This window comes from Homalodisca vitripennis, chromosome 3 (assembly GCF_021130785.1).
Source record: "Homalodisca vitripennis isolate AUS2020 chromosome 3, UT_GWSS_2.1, whole genome shotgun sequence".
Taxonomy (NCBI): Eukaryota; Metazoa; Arthropoda; class Insecta; order Hemiptera; family Cicadellidae; genus Homalodisca; species Homalodisca vitripennis.
In genome coordinates this window covers 149,678,323-149,700,744 of record NC_060209.1, presented here as the reverse complement: position 1 = coordinate 149,700,744, position 22,422 = coordinate 149,678,323, and the positions used below count along the sequence as shown (strand labels likewise).

The 22,422-nt window shown below is 32.0% G+C and overlaps 2 protein-coding genes across 2 annotated transcripts; both read right to left on the bottom strand.

Moving 5' to 3' along the window:
* Positions 1-3,974: 3,974 nt before the first annotated feature.
* Positions 3,975-6,687, bottom strand: LOC124358394 (histidine-rich glycoprotein-like). The gene is made up of 2 exons (XM_046810695.1): positions 6,262-6,687; positions 3,975-4,391 (listed from the first exon to the last, which is right to left on the bottom strand). The coding sequence occupies exons 1-2, from the start codon at positions 6,685-6,687 to the stop codon at positions 3,975-3,977; spliced, it is 843 nt and encodes a 280-aa protein (XP_046666651.1).
* Positions 6,688-16,617: 9,930 nt separating this feature from the next.
* On the bottom strand, positions 16,618-21,942 carry LOC124358393 (histidine-rich glycoprotein-like). The gene is made up of 3 exons (XM_046810694.1): positions 21,844-21,942; positions 17,815-18,143; positions 16,618-16,954 (listed from the first exon to the last, which is right to left on the bottom strand). Exons 1-3 carry the CDS (start codon positions 21,940-21,942, stop codon positions 16,618-16,620), a joined length of 765 nt encoding a protein of 254 aa, XP_046666650.1.
* Positions 21,943-22,422: the final 480 nt, after the last annotated feature.

The window sequence follows — 22,422 nt, the reverse complement described above, 5'->3', positions numbered from 1 at the left end:
TTAGGTAACACTTAATCTAACGGCACTTAATCTAACAGCTTCAAACAAACTCAATCATAATCACCACAAATGACTAAAAGATGAAAAGCCAATTAATAATAATTGCACAGAAAATTCACCTCAATATTCTGTGTGGTAATCTAATAGTATATTTTTAATGAAAACTTATTTAAATATTCAGCATTTATAGCAATCCATGCTTTAATGAAACATATATATATATATATATATATATATATATATATATATATATACGTCATTAATTCATTACTTAGTTAGCATTGTAAAAATCCAACTTCTGAATTGGTTGTAGAAAAATTTTAGCAAGTACTGCTTATAAAACTTATCCAATAAATTTAAGTTGTAAACGTATACTTTTTATACATCATAACATACTTTAAAGAGAAAACTTTATAGTTAGGATTTTTGAAGTGTAACATACAGGGTGAGGCGCATAGAATATAGTTAATATCACGGCTTGTTTTGTTTTTATGTTGTTAATTACCGTACAAATTAGAAAATTGTGATATCTGTCTGGTGTTTTCCTTATATATCCAGAATAAAACAAACTTTCGGTGAAAGCACAAAATGTTCTAAAATTATAAAACATCATTTATATTTTTTTAATGGTAACAACATAATTTTTGTCTACCAATAAAAAGTTCCTACTCAAAAATGTTCATTGAAATAAATATTCATCATTGGTATAGTAACATGTTTATTTTGATAAAAGTATACAATTCAGTTGGTCCCTTTAAATGGAATGAATATCCATTAATGTATGTTAAGTACAGTAACTGTCTGCTACTACAGGTACGAGATGTATGTAATACAGGAATATCAGCAATGTGAATGTTACGCTTAATCTGACTGGTCGAATTGATTATACGAGTAGCTGTGAATCATTGTTTAGTGATGGTACTGGCACAACCCGCATATACAGGTATGATGCAACAACCTTGACCTTGAACTTGCTCAGTAACAAAGCTGTTATTTCAAAATTCCCGTAAATGTTGTTTCCGGCGCCTAAAAATAATTTATAACGAATATTTGTTACTTCATGAGCAACATATCTCTTATGATACATAATATATAATTAATAGAAGTTTATGGGAATTTATGATAACGTAAATTACCAACAGATTTTTAGAAACTGGATCACTAATTTTACTAAAAATATTGAGGAATTATTATTTTATCGTCGTTATAGGATAGAGTGGATATTATAAACTTTATATAAAGCTTCCTAGCTGCTGTTTATTGTTCGGTTAAGTTTTTTTTTATTTGCATTATGATAGGTTTTTTTTTACTTGCAGCGTTATAAATAATTCATTATATGATATGGTTTAGTATTTACATACGTTGTTAAGTGTTACTACACCAATATGTGGTCAGTTCCTATTTTGTGTATTTAATTTACCACCTTTAAGTTTAATCCTTCCTTGAGCAATTGCTAATTCGGTTAATACTATCCCACCGACACACAATACCACACATAAAGCAGTATGAGTATGTATGTTACTTATTCAGTTTATCAGTACTGTGTACTTGACAATGTCACAAGAGGTGTTAACATTATCAACAAGTAAATAAACCAAACACAGGGCAAAAACCACTGTGCTACATGCGGTTTTGGATGCTACAATGGAACCAAAATAATAACGTCAAGCAGATGGTTTCCCACGGTGTATTATTTAATGAACACTTCTCGTAAAAGTTCAGAACTAAAATTGTATTAAAATTAATAATAACGTTTTATTTTGAGCTAAAGAGGTAATCATCGTATTTATTTTTTCTAGTTTCTTTAATAATTAATATATTCGAGTCTACGAAAGTGCTAGGGTTCCACAAACTCGGCAAAGTTATCTTTTCTGTGCTCTCTGTGAATTTTAAGTAGTATTAAATAGGTATTCATTTGTAATTTATCAGTAATTGTTATAGTATTTTATTTCATAAGGTTGGATTACCAATTTTTATATTTTTAATATCTAATAAGTTACTTTAAAATTTATTTAAAAAAATCATGATAATTGTTATACGTTGATTACAAATCTTAAAACTTATATAATGTTAATTATAACATTTTTTGTTGAAGTTGTCCTGTACATTTAACCTACGCTTTGCCAGACTACGCCGTATCGTCCCATATGGGCGTTTCCTCGGTCTACACATTTATGGATTATAAAAATACGTTGTTATTCAAAAAGTACAAATATTAATTGTTAACATAACTTAAATGGATTATAGGTATAATATTAATTCCTGTATATTAAAAATGCTTTACATTATTATTTAATCAATTTATTAATACGGGAACTTTATGTTTACAATCAGTAAAACCCGAATGTCCACACATTTTTGTGAAGAATTTTAAAACAGATGAATGGAGGCTTTCCAGTAAAGTTTTAAAATAATACTGACCTTCAGAATTATTTAAAAATGTAGATCATCGATTAATGTATAAATTTTGGAAAATTCCATTATATGTATGTTTTTGCATTACTATCACTCTAAATTTGTATATAAGGAAAAAGGTTTTAAACAAATTATATAGTCCTAATTACTATAATACTCTTTTGGAATGTATTTTATGACATCTTTATAATAACAGGAGGATAAAAATTTACTATTGTTTAAGTAACAGCAAATGTTAGACTACGTTTAAATGTTTGCAATGTACCACTTTTTCAGGTGTTAAGAACCTAATGTTAATCTTATACGAGTTTAATGGTAATCACTGTTTAGTTTAAAGCATCTGACCTATCAAGCTTACTCTATAAATGCTTTCAGACTATAAATGTAAACAAATTTAAAATAATGGTTAAATTAATTAATTAAATGTCTCATTAAACAATGTTTACACAGGACAGTTCATTACATTTAACAAGCTCCTTCAACAATTATATGCTGAGTTTCTAATTAATTATGCTCAAAGATTCCGTTACATACATACATAGATACAACCGAAGCTTATAAAAGCGTGCTGAAAATACTCACATATATTAACCAAAGACACTAAAGATGTCCTTGTAAACTTTCAGTACATCGGTTGAATAGTTTACGCTGGAAAGCGTAACAAACAAACAAAGTCACTTTCGCATTTAAATATTGCTCAAATAGGATAGTGAATTTTACATGAATGTTTCGGCACAGAAAGATTCGCTTATAAAATTTAAGCTTTAACAGCGTCATATGTTTGTATTTGCCATGGCTTTGTAAGTGCTTAATTTTCAGTTTTAGGGAAACATTTGTGTCGGATATTAGATCTCTAAATGTCTATTTTTGTTTTTTTTTTTCATAAAGATAAGTAAAACGTAATAGGTTAGTCATATTATCTTTTTAAATCGTGTATTGCCAAGAACAATATACACTTAAGGAAATAAAATTGTCTTTACTTGTATTAATAACAAGCTGTGACCAACTAACATTATTAACATTTTAAATCATACTAGAGGTATGATCTGCACAGTAGTTAGTGCATTCTTTATCTATCAGTTGGAAATAAATTACGTAAAACCTAAATAACTTGAGTTCTTTCAATTCAGCAACTACGATCTCTTGGAATGGTGAAAAAAGTATTATAACACAGTCATTAAAACAGTATTGTATTATATTTATTATTATAATATAACAGTCTTAATCAATTTATTTACAAACATAACTACCCATATTACTTATTAACAAGGAATACAAACAAATACAAATTATAACAAGCAACTGATTAAATCGAAATAGTACAGTATATATAGCAACTGAAACATTCCCACAAATTCATTAGTACATTTTATTCTAAATAACACATCAGATAGATCCTACGTTGTAATTTATAGTGACAAATTGGAATTCCGTTTCGTGTGTTAATTTAGTCAAATTATAATATCCCTACGAACAAAATGAGTTCCATTGAGTAAATTATTATTGTAACTTCAGTATGCGGAAACGAATTGAATAATTAATTATACAACAACGATAGTTTAATGTTTCTCACTAAATCCCCACTCCTTGTGGTCTTTGTGGCCACCCTTCTTCCCGTATTCGGATTTGTGGCCATAGTGGTCATCATGGCCTCCCGCCTTCTTGTGGCCAGCGTGTTCATGGTGGTGGTGGCCCTTATGGTGATGTCCCTTCTTGCCCTTGTGGTCGTCGTGATAACCGGACTTCTTGTGGCCCTTTTTGTACTTGCCGCCGTGGTGGTGGTCGTGGTGATGATGGTAGCCTCCATGTTTCTCGTGGTGACCCTCGTCGTGGTGTTCATCATAGAAATGCTTATTCTTCTTGTGTTCGTCTAGCTTGTGTATGGAGTGCTTCCCTTTGGTGCTGTGGCCTTTCTTGTAGGAGCCTTCATCGTGGTACTTGTGACCTTTGTGGCCTTTATCTCCCTTGTGGTGTTCCTTTAACAAACAACTACTGATGATTTATTGTGTAAAGAATACGTGATTTGCAACTTAGTATTCAAATATTATGAGTAAATATTTGAAACAGTACATTCTATAAATTTACTAAACTATCCACTACAATTCGTTCTTAAATGTCACATCTCTAAAATCACTCTTCATATTTAATCCAGTAACGGGAACAGGACAGGTATTAAATGAAACTATAAATGTAAATTGATATTTAATTACCATTATAACTCAATAGATTTTACCATTTGGTGTTTATTTTATACTCGAGGAATTAAAATCTCATGTTGTCCAGAAAAAAGGTAACATATCAAAGATATGCGAGCAATATCAATAAATAAGCAAAATAACCAGCTGGATGTTGTAGAATAGTGTTTATAAAGTGTGTATGCTAAATTAAAATTGAATACGACTTTTACGTAACTTGACACTTTTGAAAGGGAATCATTTATAAGCTGCTTACTTAAAAACCTAAATGTTAGTGTCTGTAGATATTAAGATACGCGTCTGTTGTATATTTGCACATGAAATTCGGTATAATACACAATAAATGTTTATTTACAAATGCTTAAAAGGTTAACATATCTATATTACAATCGAAGCTGATTTAATACTACTTAAGATATGGATTTGGTTTTACATTATTATAAGTTCATCTACTTTCCGAGAAGTGAGACAAATTTCCAAATCAATTATTTCCACCCGTTAAATGAACCATTTAATGAATTTTAATAAATTTGCAAATTACTGCCGCCTTTCAGGTGACATTTTTTTACTGCGCCTCTAGATTGTAAACTATATTTGGTTGTAATAAAATCGCATTTAAATAATAACACACATGATAAAGTGAATATTCCATGATCATTCATACTCATGAATATTCCATGAGGGAAATATTCCATGGAATGAAAATTTTTCATTTTCTACAGGTAACAAACAAACATTTTTGAGTATGCTTAACTTTATGCTTTATATTGCCGCATGAAGAGAAAGATAGATTCCAATCCTGGAAACGTTGTGTTTTAATTTTCTAAGATTAACAACGATAAATGTCCGGAAATTGGGTCTACTCTAAAATCTTTCATCATCAGTAATAAACTCTAAACAAATAATAAAGTGTTTTGGCGCAAATTAAGAGTATAAAATGAAACATTACGCTTATATATTTATTGAAAAGTTTATTACATTGGTATTTATTGAAATTTCTTCGCTCAGCCCTAACATAAAATGTAAAGTTAGTATAAATAAGATTCTTATATATTGTATGAGTAGTAGAGCTGTACACATTACGCAGTGTCAAGAAACATGGACAGCTAAATCCATCCAATTAATCAGAGGGATTAAGATTGTCTAAAGATATCTTAGTTCAACGCTTGAATGATTAGTTTCACCAGGGAATTAGTGCTAAAGTCAAGTTATATCTATCTAGATGACGTTCAGTTAGCATGTTTCAAACTAATTTTGATAAGTACTTCATCTGTAAAATTTAATGGCAAAAATTAAGGATATTAAAAGTCTATGTGTTTTAAAAAATGTATTAACTAAACTAAAACCGAATATAATTGTCTAAGAGATAAAAGGTTTTGTAATGACAACAGTAAATCAATTGTTAATGTTACAAATATCAGCCGATAAATAAAAAATAAACACATGTGTGTTACTTTGTTAAAAAATTTTACAAAATGTTTTTTTTTATTTGCAAATAGTTACATTCATGCATGAGATGCAAATATCATAAACTAGATCAGTTTAATACATTCATATTATAAGCACAAAATTACAATAAATATATGGATAGTTTATTGAACTCCCCCATATATCTCCAATTACACTACCTGTTTAAGATACGATAACTTACCTTGTGGTAACCTCCCTCATCGTGATGTTTCTTCTTGTGGCCACCGTGCTCGGAGTAGTGGCCGCTATGCCCCTCCTTGTCGTGGTGGCCCTTCTTGCCGTGGTCGTGGTGGTGGTGCCCATGATACCCCTTGTCCGCCTTATGTCCGTGACTCGAATGGTGGTCCGAGTGGTGGCCTTCCCCTCCCCCGTGACTCCAGTGATGAGATGCTGCTACCTGAGAGTCATCTACCTCCCCTAAATCTCTCTTTCGTAATCTCCTGAAAACATCGGCGTTATCTTCATCACTACCTTTAAAGACATAAGACGCTTTACCACTGGGACTAATTAAACTTAGACCATCTAAACTTCCATCATGTCGTTCCAACGACTTTCCCTCTCCGACGGTACACCACAGCAGTAGTGCCACCCACGACAGACCTCTCATTGTGACTGGCCTCTCCACTGCAGATCCGTGTATATGTACACGCTGCCCCGGCCACTACTGCGATCCAAACTCACCGCTTGCACAATCTCGGGCTTTTTCATCTCAACCAATCAACCGATGACTTTGTTGCAACGAGCATCTCAGCTGCCGAGCAGCTTGGGTGGTTGTCACACTCTAGTTCAAGTCTTTTTTATCCTAGTATTTTTTCAGGGTAGTACAGTTATCACGAAACATTGTTAACCATTCAGATGTCATTATGTTACCTAATGGGACCATGTAGTACCTAAATATTCATAACTGAATCTATACCCCGCATACCGCTCTTTTCATTGCCTTTACACCATTGCAAATCACATCGTATGGATTTTCCAGAATAATCCGGTTATATTTAAATATTTTTATTCTCTTACGACGAGAAGCTTATACATTTCTCCTAGTCTTAAGATGAACTTTATCCTGCATCCGGAGTAACAGAATAATCTTAAATTTGTATATTAGAATAGCAGTAAGTCTGCAAGCTCCTTTCAATCGTATCCCATGTGAATTTTTTTACCATCTATTACAAAATTTTAATATTCGAAGGCATGATTCTTCGTGTTTTTAAAATACTCCGCTCATTAAAGCTTTTTTAATTTTCACATTAAAAGCATTTGAAGGCAGAAAAGTTCCTGTTTCCTAACCATTTACCACAGCGCAGTCCTCTGGTTTTGTAAAATGAACAGAATATTTTCACCGCAGCTGCACTCTGCATTCCCCGACTTTTATCCTCATAATTATAAGAGCAATCATGTGCGCCTAACCTTTACTTATGTAATGGCACGTTTACGTCAATGCGTAGATAATACTTACAATAATAAAGTGTGATAATACCTTACCTGTGCCAAACCCTGTGATAGTAGCACATCCACTTTTAGATCTATGCCTTAGATTTTTAGACTAGGCCTAAAATTTCATGGCCCGTGGAACTGTTTCTTGATGAGTTTTTTCCAAAAGCATCTGAGCGTCAAGTTTTTTTTCATCTTGCGACCATTATTCCGAAAACAATCTGTGTAGGAGTAAGTATTATAGCTATACATTTCATACTACAGAAAAATCTAGCATTCCATGTAACTGTGGATTTTCACACACTTAACTACTCCAAGGCACTATAGAGACACATTCTTCTACTTTTAAAAGACAACAACATAACATGTGTCTTAGTGCAGTGGCTATAGTAGTTACTAATCGCTTCAAATCAAATATCTTAATTTTTATGTAGCAAATGCTGAGTTATATTATGAAGTATGTCATTCTATGGGATTTGGCTGAGCATTACAGAGTATTTTACATTGGTCTGTCTTATGGGTAACCGTGAAGGCAACGAAGCAATGCAGAATATATTAATGTGTAAACAGACAACGAGTACAATCATGTGCGTTTTCAAAATGTGTCATTTGTGTTCAAAGACGTACAAGAAAAATAATAGAGTAGAAAGTCAATATTATAAATTAGAGACAAGATTTAATTTCAGAACAATCTTATATTGTAGTGAAATTATTCACTAATAAAAATAAAGAAATTATTTGTCCTTTTTGTATGTACATCTGCAAAGTTACACGGATTAATTGTATACAAAACAATATTACTTATAAACAATCTAAGTGAGCAGATTGGTTTCACAAGTGAATTGGATCTGTACTCAGAGAAAACTCATATCTTTTCATTATGCGAACATAATCATTCACTAGTTTTTTGATGTCGCTTTTTATAAAATTCAGGCAAATCATACGTCTGAACGTGTATTCTTACGATTCCAGATATTTTACAGTTTTATTTGTCAGAAACATATATTTAAACATGCTAATCAAACTGTTGAAGGCAATTTCCATCACTAACTACACTATCGTATTATGCACATTCAGGATTGAGAATCGTATTGAGTATAATACAAGATCATATTTTAGGTAATATAAACATTGCATTGCTTCTAGTCTTACCATTTTAGTCGTGAATATATCATCACTTACTTTTTGTTGTGAAATTGCGAAGTAAAAGAATAATTAACTGAAATTTATCTGCTAACGTGAGGTAACTAAAATTATTACTTTTAATTTTTCAGAAACGAATCCATTACATTAATTTCATGTTTTCTAATTGCGTGATAAACTAAAAAAATTCTATCAACAAAACATCACACCTACATGAGTTAAACTAGTAATACCTTCTCAAATTCAAAATATTTGATAGTGGTAATACTTAAAGATTTTGGAAAATTCGTTTTCCTATTCGATTTAATTGAAAATCTCAACATAACACTCTTTAACATTTTTTTCAGGATTTACTTCTCTATATAACTTAATATAACTTATACTATTCATCGCATCATTTGTATATATTTTCAAATAGCATACGATTACATACATGAATTACCAGAGGCATATATCTAATATAATATAACAGTTTCTTTTATATTATTTTTGAATCTCTCCTGATGTATCATAATAATTCATATAAATTTGGTACGATTATTATACTTGAATGAATTGCTTTAGATAGTGAACACTACCATTTGTAATGTAATCATCAATAACATAAAATAAGATATTCACTTTGGAATATCTCAAAATACTATTGATTTTTTGAATTTGATTCGTAAAATGGATGCGATATTTCCTCTGGCTGCGCCCTCAATATAAATTTTCTTGTTCATATTTAGTATAATGAATACTGGACAAAACAGTTTACAGAAATTGCCACGAACAGGGATGCAGAACGGGCATAGTAATCGAGTTAATCAGCCCCTAGAGCGACCGCCGCGCCGGGAGGCTGGTGTGGCCTAAAAGCGTAAGTGGCGACTCTAGCGGACAATGAGGTTAACTAATAACAGCTGACTGTAACAATGTTACCTTGTAATTGTTGCCACCAGGGGCGCAGCGGTCAATATAAACTGAATTAAACATCCCAGGGTAACCACATGCATGTGGCCTGTGGTCCACGCTACAGATCAACAATGTGCGCAGATGGATTTCAAGAGAGGAAACAATAGGAGCGAAAGCTTCAATGTGGATTTACATTATACTATTACTGTTTCTATTGACATGATAAGGAAAAGTTTGACTTGAATGTGCTGACTATCAATCTTTTCATAAACATGAAAATGCACACGAAGACATAATTTATGTTACAAATAAATTATGACACCTTTGAAGATCTGCTAGTTTTCCAATCTACATTGAACCATATATAAAATATGAAATGCAATTTAATTACAATTCTCGCTACCAATTAATCATTGATTTTATAAGTATTTTACTCACAGACACACAGTTAAAAGTCGAACGTCCTGCCCCTCAGTTCGTGTAAGTGAATTGATAAATTCAATTCAATAATAGTGCTGGTTATAATTATTTTATAAAACAATCGAAACATTATATATGGTTCATGAACACTGATTTTATGTAAGTTTATGAGATTTGTTTCTAAGCATATCAAACTGAAAATTATGTGCTAAGATAAATTTGCGTTTGATATTTTACCCTTTGATACACTCCTATTTCAACATCCATAAAAGCAATAGAGGTAGGTAGTCAACATTAGGTTGTGGTTTTTTTTCAATAAAATTGGCTCCTTGCTCCTGGACTATAAAATGTTATCTGCTTCGTTAAAAGTATTTATCCGTGTTTCTTAAAATTAGAAAGGCGGTGATCAGCATTTGTTACTGAAACAAAACAAATGCTTTTTATTGATATTTTATCCTCTCAAATACATCCCCAGAAGGATTTAGTACGATCTTATATTTCTAAATTTTGGTTCTCTGTACAATTTATTCACAGTCAATCAAAAAAATTTTCCTTCCTAATGGGATATTAAAAATCCACCACTCATGCCGGTTGTGTGAATTCTTCCGAATAGTGAGGATAGCTTTGAGTAGAATTGTCCATAAGTCAAAATTTCACCGGCAGAAATTACATTGATATATAAAATTTTAAACATGTTTTAACGAACTAAAAAGAACTAAAATATTAATAAATGAAATGATATATTTTAAAAAAGCTATTATACTATACTAGTTGCACTAAAAATGTAATAATCATTGTTATAATTATAAAAATTATTACGTTCAGAAGAATTTTTTTGTTTTAATTTTACACGTATATTACAAAATACGTTTACATTTAAATTTTTGATACTTTTTCTAGTAGGCTTTTAAAAACACTATGGGTTATGTGTTGCACCATTAAATTTAATCTTTTATATTCTCAAATAAAGACTTAAATAGAACTTTAAATATGGTTATATACAGGTTGGTACTTGAAAGACGGAATTTTTAATTAAAGAATACTACATCGATTCTTAAATTAATATCCTTCTAAATTGTTGTTTATTAGTGTCAATTGTTATAGCGCAATAGGACACGCCTCGCATGCTTCACTGACGATTTTTTACGTTTTCCCTAGACCTATATTACGTTTTGGTAATGTTTCTTAGTCTCCTACACCAATCTACCTAGTGTGCGAGATATTTATTTTACTCAAGAGGCGTATCTATGTGCACAAAATATTGCATAATTAAAAGATGCAACCACAATAGATTAGAAAATATTTTGAACCAGAAAATCGAAGTACCCTTTAATGAAACTTTATTAAAGACAATTAAATCTCCTCAAGGATGAACGACCTCTGAGCAATCCTGCCATTATAAACCGTCCACCTACCCGACCACTCGTAGTAGTTTGCAGGTTAACTTTAAGCCAATTGTCGCAAGGTTAAAAGCCAGAGAGGGTTTCTTTAGCCCTAACTTCGCCTGGATAAATAAGAAATCTTTTCCTTTACTTCAATTTAGATATGATAGTTTTAAAATTCACTCATTAACCTTTAATAATCAATTGTTTCATTCTGAACAATAATTTTCAAATTATTCTTAATATAAGTTACAATAAAGTAGACAAAAGTAAATTTTAGTTGGAAATATAAGAGTTTCACAAATGTAATTGTGAGATATAAGGATGAAATCCTCCAATGAGACGTGCTGTGCCTGAAGCAATGAGTTCGTGACATTATGCTCCTTTCAGCCAAGCAATTAGGTCACGAGATACTTTGAAAGTCTTTCTCCTGACAAAAGTGCCAAAAGCGGTTCTTGATAAAACCAATATCGAACGAATTCTAACTTAATAATTACAAATTATTACGTCTACAACGACAGTAAGATTTTCGACACAACACAGTATAATAAATGCTTACAATTATGAAAAGTGTAAGAGTTTAGTCCTTTAGTATTATGCGGAAAAGCAAGGCAGCAATAAGCAATGAGTTTGCTACTGTTGTCAAGGTTGTTATGTTGAACTGCTACTATTTTTATTTTATATCTTTAAAGACAAACAATGAAATTGTACAGCATATAGGGGCTAGAAATGATATTTTGCAACTACATTTTTTATATAAGACTATCACCGAGCGCGATTTACTGATTTCTCATTCATAACATTGAAATCGTTATATTTTTAACGGAATTTATACAGAAAACTATTACTATCACTTACTAAATAAATATATATTTAAATAATAGCCTACATTCTAAAATAATATGGGATCAGAAATTCTAATATACAATTTAAATTCCATAAAATACAAAAATATGTTTGTCAATTGTATTAAAATACCCCCCTCTTACGAATTTGTTATTATATATATTTGATTTATATTACTACAAGTGTCAATAAAAGCATGTAATAAAATTTAATTTATTTCAGAATAAATACAAACATTGAAATTAAAAATAATTCACATAAGCACAATATTATTTGTGTTACAATAATTTCAAATGCAAACGCTGGCACTGCTGAAAATTAGCGAGTCTCATGACTAGAGTTATAAAATAGTAATTACCATTGTATCAGACTTTAAAGTGTAATTTAATAATAGAATAATTATCCTACAATGTAACAAAAACTGGTAAGATCTTTATCTCTTGAAGATAACTTCCATTATATACAATTAAACTTCAGGCGCATTTATATTCTTCAATCTGAAGTAAACTATTCAACATGTTATTGTTATCATTTCTGACAATATCCTGTTATTGCAGCTCTAACTGGGTTGGTCAAATATTGGGTTATTTTTTCCTGGAACCCAATCTTTGTTCTCAAGTTTAAACCACCAGTGGTTTACGATTATAGAGAAGTTTTTAAGTTCAAAAATCTCCAAAACATTGCTACAAGCAAGAGGGGCCGGCATATTTAAAGGATTGAAATTAAAGATTAGAATGTAGTAGTTGCCAATGTGATAACTATACATATACGTTGTCTATATCCTTCCTTAAATTGCGCCTTAGATTGACTTATAGAGATTTTTTTAGATAAATAAATTATGTACTAGCTAAGTAAAATTACATGGAATTTGTGTTATTGTATACGCCATTTAGCATGCCATTAATTGTGACATACATTCATAATATAATAAAAGAGATTTTGAATTCTATCCTTGTAGTTACTATCTTGTATCTAAGTTACTGGTTATCATTTACTATTTACTTCCAATGTGTATCAACGTGTAGTTTTGGATGGGTATTTTCAGACAAGTCCATTGTTACTACCCTTGACAAGGGAGTGACAAACAGTTTTACTATACAGTTTGATCTAGCCAAGCCTCCGATATAGCCAACATTGATTACCTATACACACGCTTGTGAGATATTGTTGTATAACACATTCACTGCCCGTTCTAGGCTCTTACTATACAGTTTGATCTAGCCAAGCCTCCGATATAGCCAACATTGATTACCTATACACACGCTTGTGAGATATTGTTGTATAACACATTCACTGCCCGTTCTAGGCTCAGACTATACAGTTTGATCTAGCCAAGCCTCCGATATAGCCAACATTGATTACCTATACACACGCTTGTGAGATATTGTTGTATAACACATTCACTGCCCGTTCTAGGCTCAGACTATACAGTTTGATCTAGCCAAGCCTCCGATATAGCCAACATTGATTACCTATACACACGCTTGTGAGATATTGTTGTATAACACATTCACTGCCCGTTCTAGGCTCAGACTATACAGTTTGATCTAGCCAAGCCTCCGATATAGCCAACATTGATTACCTATACACACGCTTGTGAGATATTGTTGTATAACACATTCACTGCCCGTTCTAGGCTCAGACTAAAGTTGGATTCTGTTTTGTACAATAACCAGATTTTGGAAGTGACAGGGATAAAAGCTCTGACAACGAAATTACAGACAACTAATATATTTGCAGGCTCTAATTTCGTTTGTGGTTGACAATGCGCAGCTAGCGAAAACAAATCCTGAACGAAATATTAAAGCCTTAAAAAATTGTTATATCATTGGTATAACACGATGTAAATTGTAAATCACACTGAAGATTACTACTCCAGTTCATTAACACGTTGACTCTAGTGAGTACCTGCTACGTGGTTTGTGTACAAACAACCTGAAAGGAGTGCACTAGCTTATTTGTTGGATTTAAATTACATCTTTGTGGGCGGATTTTACCTTTCAACCAGTGAAAACCACTGGATAAAATTAAATACTCAATATAATTAGGAAGCATTCACTCGTTTATGTTCAAATAAGAGATTGTATCAGCTTATTTCAGATACGTACGATTTAACATCGATGTTGAAGTATGTTTTCTTTCATGCAGTTTCTCACAATATCTTCCAAATCTCCTCAATCATTCTCTTCAGGTATTTATAATTACATATCTTGAGATTAGTTTTCACATTGCAAGTTTTCTTTATAAAACATTACACGTAATTTATGCATTTTTATATTTTGCCATTCACAAATAAACACATAAAATATTCAGTATCATGATAATTAATGGTTTCGTAATTTAGCTTCCAATTCTGGTTAAGAGCCTGAAGAGCCCTTGCACAGAATAGTCAACAGTCCACATAATCCAATCAACATTGTACTTGATGCAGATCGATAGTCACGGTTTGAAGTCGTTCGAGAGGTCCTTTGACCAGTCGTCCATCTACCGAGTAACATTAGAACTGATGTGAGCTACCTATTAATGCTTATTCTAGATCGTATCAGGACGGACCACTTTGAGGCTCAATTACGAGTGTGGCATGGGAGAAATACTTCCATATTATACAACGGATGAATAAAGGACAGTCCGCAGACAACTGGGGGACGAACATGACATATCAGAATCCTTACAAGTTTGGGGAATGGATTTAAAAGCACTACATATCTCGCTCTATTCATGATAACAGATACCAAACTAAATCGATGGAAGTTCAAGCAAATTTGGAAACTTTCATACGACATACATGTTATATTATAGTGTTCAAACTCCATCATAAATACAATAGGAAAAGACTGTTGGGCCAATTCTTGTTAGGATCTAATCAAGAGGAATATGGGGTTTATATTAGTCATGTCATATTGGAAAAGGGAAGGGCCATCTCTGCTCTAATATGTTTCTAGTTGAAGTGGGTAGGGTAAGGTACTCCTTCATTTATGGCCAACAACGGCCTAACACTAAGGGACCTCCAATCTTTCCAAAAGTTATTCTTCTTCGTAGACTAGAGATTTTACCCCAATTCCTCAAAACCTCCTATTGAAGTGACTATCTATAGGCACATGCTCACTCTAGTGCGTGCACCTACACATGGAACTATTTCTGTGGATTTCGTCTCACGACCCTTCCATTCTTCTGGCGCAAGGGCCATAACATATGAAAAAAATAATATTGTTGAAAAACTCTTTGTAGTTCGATATAAATAACATATTGAAGACCGTGCAATACATCAAACGACAATGTTCATTTGTTAAACTCATGTATTTTCAACCTTAGAATGTCACACAGCATAGTCGTTACAAAACTGGTGTACAATTCTGAAAGTATAACACATAGACGAAGGTGTTTATTAACGCATTTTTGTTGCCTGTATAAAAAACAAACGTGTATCCTTTAGAATTCCTTAGGTTTTGTTTTTTTTTTCAGGCTAAACTTAACATTTTACGAATTCAGATTTGAAACAGATTAAGAAATCTTCACATTGGAGGATATGTCATAAGTGAAATCCCGCTACCCAGACTGAAATTTAGGGGAGAGTATCGATCGATAACTGTGTTTAAGACCGAGCCTCCCTACAGTTTTAAAATATAAACATTGCACGTAATTGGTCTGTATGACGGCGGGATGCGAAGGGCGTTAGAAAATTGTTTTTAAATTTAACTGTTGGGTATTTCATGTAACCCAATTAAGTCAAGAAATCTACCTACGCAAAACTATAATGCAGTATCTGTCTATTGTATGCTTTTTGAATGTTCAAACTAAAACAAAAAGTTAATTAAAACACGAAAGTAAATTTTTATGATACATACACAAAATATTTAAATTTTTATATATCTAAGGAAATAGTGTCTGTGGTATCGATTACGCTTTTGTGACACTGTTTATATAGAGTGTTCCAGGAAACTATTTGCGGGTAAACACAGAGAACTTCCACATACCAAAGTACTCGGATCAAAGTAGGTCCTTTGACCTGTGGCCCTTCCTCTCAGATTCGTTTGATGGTGGCTAGTCACATGTGGCGTTTCCTATTGTAATCCGGTGTAGTGCAACGCCAGACTGACGTGTTGGCGTCCATGTTCATAAATGAAGTATTAATTGGAAATTAAATACCTTTAATAATAGAATAAGTATTATCATAATGAATCCCAACCATCACTAAAAAACAGCTCCAACATAATTTTTCTATCATTAGCTAATTTGCATTTCACGAGGGATGGTAAACTACAACTCTACATAACAGGAATAAGTAGTTTATTTAACAAAAATAAATTACTATTTCAAGGATTTAAATTACATAACTTAACATAATTTAACATCACAACAATTAACAAAATAGCACAACATTCAACAACATTATAACAAATATTCGATAAACAACAGGACTAGAATTAGTGATGTCCTTTCTTGAATCCATATTTCTTTCCCTTCTTATGACCACCTTTCTTTCCATAGTCTTCTTTGTGTGAATGGTGCTCTTCATGTCCTTTTTTCCCTTTGTGACCTTTGTGCTCGTCCTCGTAATGTCCTTTCTTGTGGTGTCCTTTCTTGCCATGGTGATCATCGTGGTAAGCGGACTTGTGGTGACCTCCCTTCTTGTGTTTCCCTTCCTTGGAGCCGTGGTGTCCATGGTAAGCTCCGTGCTTGGTGTGATGCCCTCCCTTGTGGTAGTCGTCATAGAATTTGTGTTCCTTATGGTACTCGTCCTTGTGGAATTTATTGTGGTAACTGCAAACAGAACAAATATATATTTTCATATAAATGTATTACTGGGTTAATTTTATCTATTTACTAGTAACCTTTTCTACTTACTATTAATTTCAGAGAGGGTTTCAGGAATTAAAATATACTTAGTTACAATCGTATTCGTAGAAGACTGCGGAGGCATTATAATGGCTTTAGGACTGTTAAATTTTTTTTTCTTACTGGTTGCAAACAATATCATACAACATAGTCATGCCAATTGGTAAGGAAGCCAGAGCTTTGAGAGATAAAATGCTCCGAATCTGAGAGTTTGTAGAAGCCAGGATCTCTAATATTACGAAGATTGCCAGAAGCTAGAAAATTCATTAAGTAACTGATTCAGTTAAGGTTAGGCTCTATGAGGTAGGTTGCTCAATAGGTAGTGTAATAAACTTAAATAACAGTGATTATTAGTAACTAGTTAATAAAATCCATTGTTTTAAAATTCTTTACAACTATGAAGGAAAACTACAGTGATATGGTAACCACTAAGCTAAAATGTTTTGATTGTCTATTTTTAACTCCATATTTTCATACTATTAATATTACAAATTTAAAATTCTAATTGCCACAAAATTTATAGCAATACAACCTTTTTCTTTTTGGGTCAAAACTATATGCTTATAATTATATCCCTCGCTTTGAATAGTAAATTGGAGATATTAAATAATGAGGAAGTAGTAGGATATGCTTTTTTAGATAGAAAGAAACGATATTACTCATATGGAGACCTTAAATTTTTAAGTATTCAGCAAATAAACGTGACAATTGTTTCTAAACAAATGTCTGTAGACTGATCTAGAACTTATTTTTTTGTTTATAATTAAAATAATAATGTTACCAACCCTTTCGTTTTGTGCCCTTTTTTGTGGCCTCCCTTTTCTCCGTACTTGGCTGCCTTATGGCCTTTTTCGCCCTTGTGGTGATGGCCGTACTTCTCATCCTCGTCGTGGTACTTCTCCTTGTGTCCACCGTGGTCACTGTAGAAGCCCGAGTGCTTGTCTTTGCCGTGCTTGCCGTGGTCCCCCTTGTCGAAGTGGTGGTGACTGTGGTACCCCTTGTCTCCCTTGTGGCCGTGACTGCTGTGGTGATCTGCGTGATGTTCCTCTCCGCCACCCTTACTGTGCTTGTGGCCGTGATGGCTACCAGCCGCTACTAAATCACTCGCTTCTCCCTGAGGATTAATAACCACAATCACCATAACAGAATATTCCAATGTCCAAATAATCAGTATATCACATAAAGGTATTATTTTCACGTATGTATTTTTCATAATTCATGAAAAATCGTGTTTTTAATACAGAAATATGTATCATACAATACAAATAAAGCAGCTCACCCTATTTTAATCTACAGAGGATTATCTGCAAAAGGTATTCTTTGAACTATTTCTTTGTATGATCTTTTATTGTATGTTGGGAGTTGGAGAAAATATATTTATACATTTTTAAAGAGCATTCCTCCTCAATTAATAAAAAAAATTATAAGAAAAATATGAAACAATTAACTAAAAAAAGGATTTTATTCCCAAGAAAATGTTTACCCAATTTAATATCAACTTCTTCAAAAACATTTATATTAAAACTGCATATAAATACACCTATAAATGATTAATATATACTTAAATTTTATACTAAATCAAAGGAAGACTCATCTTCCTCAACGTAAGTAGAATTCTTCGCCACAAAACACACCAGTTTTAGTAACCAAACACTCTTTTATTGGGGCTGTGTAAAAATTTTAATAGGAGATTTAGGGTGAAATTCTAATACTTTTCTATCTAATTAGACACATGGTAAGATTTAATAACCTTATATTTTGGCTGTCCCCTCTTTATTAATGGTTTAATTTAATAATGTTAATATTATATTAAGTAAAGTTACCGCCAACGTGACCACAATTTCCTTCACTGATTTTAAGAATAAGAGTTTTTCAAAGGATATTAAGAATCATTTTTATTCTACAGTTTTTGGAGTAGTCTATCCAACCTTTGATTCTTTACTTCTATAGTATTATATTTCCCTTCTTCTTCGTTTTTTCGTTTCTTATGGTCACCATTTTATCTAACACTTGTAAATTACCAATGACTCAACTAATTTCTCTGAGGATTATTTGTTATTGTCCAATTTATGCGTGACTAATTAATTTTGGGGCAGTTACAGTGTCCTTCTTCTGCATACACAGTCTTATTTTAGATAAACATACACCTTCGCAACTTGTATGGTAGATGAACAATCTTAATAGCTTGCAATGGAAAGATTTTATTTATCTCTCTTGTTAAGCCATGAAAACGCAAGAATACAAATTAGTCTAAGCAGGTGCTTCTTATTGAAAGTATGTGGTTTCATGGCAAATAATGGAACGATGACTGACTCAGAATGTGTTAGTTATGTGTATGTGATCTGTAAATTCAATGTTATAGAAGAATTTGTGTTATTTATATTGAGGTCTGAATGAAGTAACCATACTTGCAACATACGAAAACTACTTCAATATTTGATTGTGCGCTTGGAAAATAGCTCCTATCCCTGACTTTAATTTATGTCCATGCAATTTTTCGTTTAATTAAAGTTGTGCAAATATTAAGTTAATGATTATCCACTAGATATCAGTAAATAGTTAGGGGTATTTTGAGTTACCCGTAGTTGATTTATTGGTAATTTATACTATAAGAATATTTTAAGATTTCTTGGCGAAAGGAGGCTTGCAGAGTAAAGTTTTAAAAACCATCTGACCATGTGTGGAAAAGCTAAAAGTGTTCTTACTTTTAAATTACAATAAATATTATAATAACAAAGGATGAAAATACTTGGTAATATTCATGATTATTTAAAATTAAACACGTATTTAAGAAGCACATACAATAGCACATGTAAAATGTGGATTTAAGGTTATAATCTCATAAATTTATGAAAACTAAATTTTCAATACATAAACCATAATCATAGGGTTTAAAGTATGGCATATAAACTGAAGTGATAAAATAATAATTATTGATAATTTTTCAACACCCATTTGAGTTAAAGGGATTCAAAAATATTTTGCGGTACTGTACACTAATAAAAAACTAACCAAAGTACTGTGGCATTTTTATTTCATTCGTATTAAAAGTCACCCTTTTGTTTTTATTTTATATCAAAAGTAGATTATTGAAAAAAATAAATTACAGACTTATAATCATATTTATACTTTGACTTCGCATACTACGTTGGCTTTAGAATCGTCTATAAACGCACCTGTGTAGAATTAGACAGTCAGTGAGAATTAAAGTTAGAATTTCAAGTGTTTATTTGAAAAAAGATAGTGTACAGGATATTTAATTAATATATTTTATAATAACATGTAAGAATTTGTTCTAAGATTATGTTACATTTTTTAATCAATTTTATATATATACATTTTATATGGGGCATGACGTGCAGTGTTTAGTATATGGGGTTGTATGACCTTACGAACTGTTAGCATTCATTTTCTGTATAATTATCATGCCGGAGAAGATTAGTTATAATAAATATGTTGACCCTGTATTGAATGTCATCTGCAAGAGTATTAAGTCGTTCCTTAGTCTAATTTCAACTCAAACATTAATATATTATAATAAAAGACCGAAATTGATTTCTATATATGAATTATTGAAATGCTGTGTTAGTTTCTTATTCAATAACACGATAGCTCATTGGATCACTCCATTAAAACTATACAGATATACAGAAAAATTTATGTATTTGTAATATTTTTGTTTAACGAAAAGCCTTTTTAAATTATAATTGTGGTTTTTTCAATTACGACAAATGTTAAATAATTAAAAAAACCAAACAATATTCCGGCGTCTTTTGCAACTAAATTGAACAATTTTATCTATTTTACATTATACGATGAATTAGAGGATGTTGGATCGAGATATATTAATCTTCGTATGTATATTATTATATAACTAATAAAAAACAAAATATATTAAATGAAATTGAATTTGTTTTCGATGTCGGTACCACTCCGCTGAACCTACTCTACCGACTTAGTCACTTATCAGTCACTTATCAAGTCAATGACAGATGTACTTAATAAATGTACATCTGAAGTGTGCGGTTAGGTCTTATGGAACTCTAAGAGGATTTTTAAACCTGTTATTAGATATGTAAAATCTGTCGATTCTGCATAGTAAATGTTCAACCTCTTAAAGGCTCAATAATAATATTCTCACGTAGTTTGAATTTTGGTTGTCCATTATTAGGACGGTATTACGCATTATGTGTGAAACTAACAAAATCGTAATTATAATTCTAGTTTTCTTGCGATATGGTACTTTGCTTAAAATGCGAAACACAATAAAATAAAAAATTTTATAATGCCGGGACTTTTCTACACTTTCCATTCCGTACGTATATATGTATATATATACGTTATATCATGTTATATACTATGAACTAGTATATAATAACACTAGTTCAATCATCATTTTTTGTCTGCTAATATATATATTATATATATATATATATATATATATATATATATATATATATATATATATATATAATATTATAAAAAGTTTTCCAACATGCAGTTTACAAAACTACACAACCTTTTCTTTATAAATATTTAACAACATTACGAGCATTTTATGAAAGAAACACATTTCTTATATCGGCCAACTTCAATTTTTTCCTTTTAAGCTGAACGTAAATACTTCGCAATCTATTTGAAAATATATATGAACAAAATGTGTAATTATCCTTATATCCAAAAAGAATTGAAATAATACAACATCGTTATTAACCATAACCAGATCATGTATAATACGTTACGGTTAAAATAATCAGAAAAGTGACAAAGTTATACATAAAGAATGTATAATGTTTTACATTGTTAACGCCCACCTTGTATGGCTCCTCCTGAAGAAGATCCTCCAGTAGGATTTGACGAGATAGGACACATGAGGTCCCTACCAGGACCAGCAGCAGAGTTATTCCTGCCATCCTCCGCCGACTGACGCTCGCCCCTCGCCACTTATACTATCTGAGGACACCGGCCGGTTGGCCATCCGTGCCCGCACGGCCACGCTTTCCCCGGCCATGGACCACCGCACCGAGCCGCAGCTGTCTTCCCGCAGGCCCTTACATAACTAACCTCCCCCTCCGTCACAGGATTAACGACACTCACAGAACTTAATTAAATTCCACTGGTTATCCACAGCGTAATGAAAAGACAATATTTACACAGTCATCCCAGTTTCAATTAGAAAGCGGTGTTTTTGCCGGTTGTTGTACGATTTAAATAATTTGGTGTCTGACTTCTGTGTTCCAGAAGATTAGTCTATTTACACTTTAATTACACTAAAGATGACTGTTTATTTAAAAATAAAGTGTCAGGCGCAGTGTTTTAAGCATGCTTACTATAATCGATCTAACAAATAAAATTCGAGGAAATGAGAGTAAGTGAGAAACATTTATATCCAG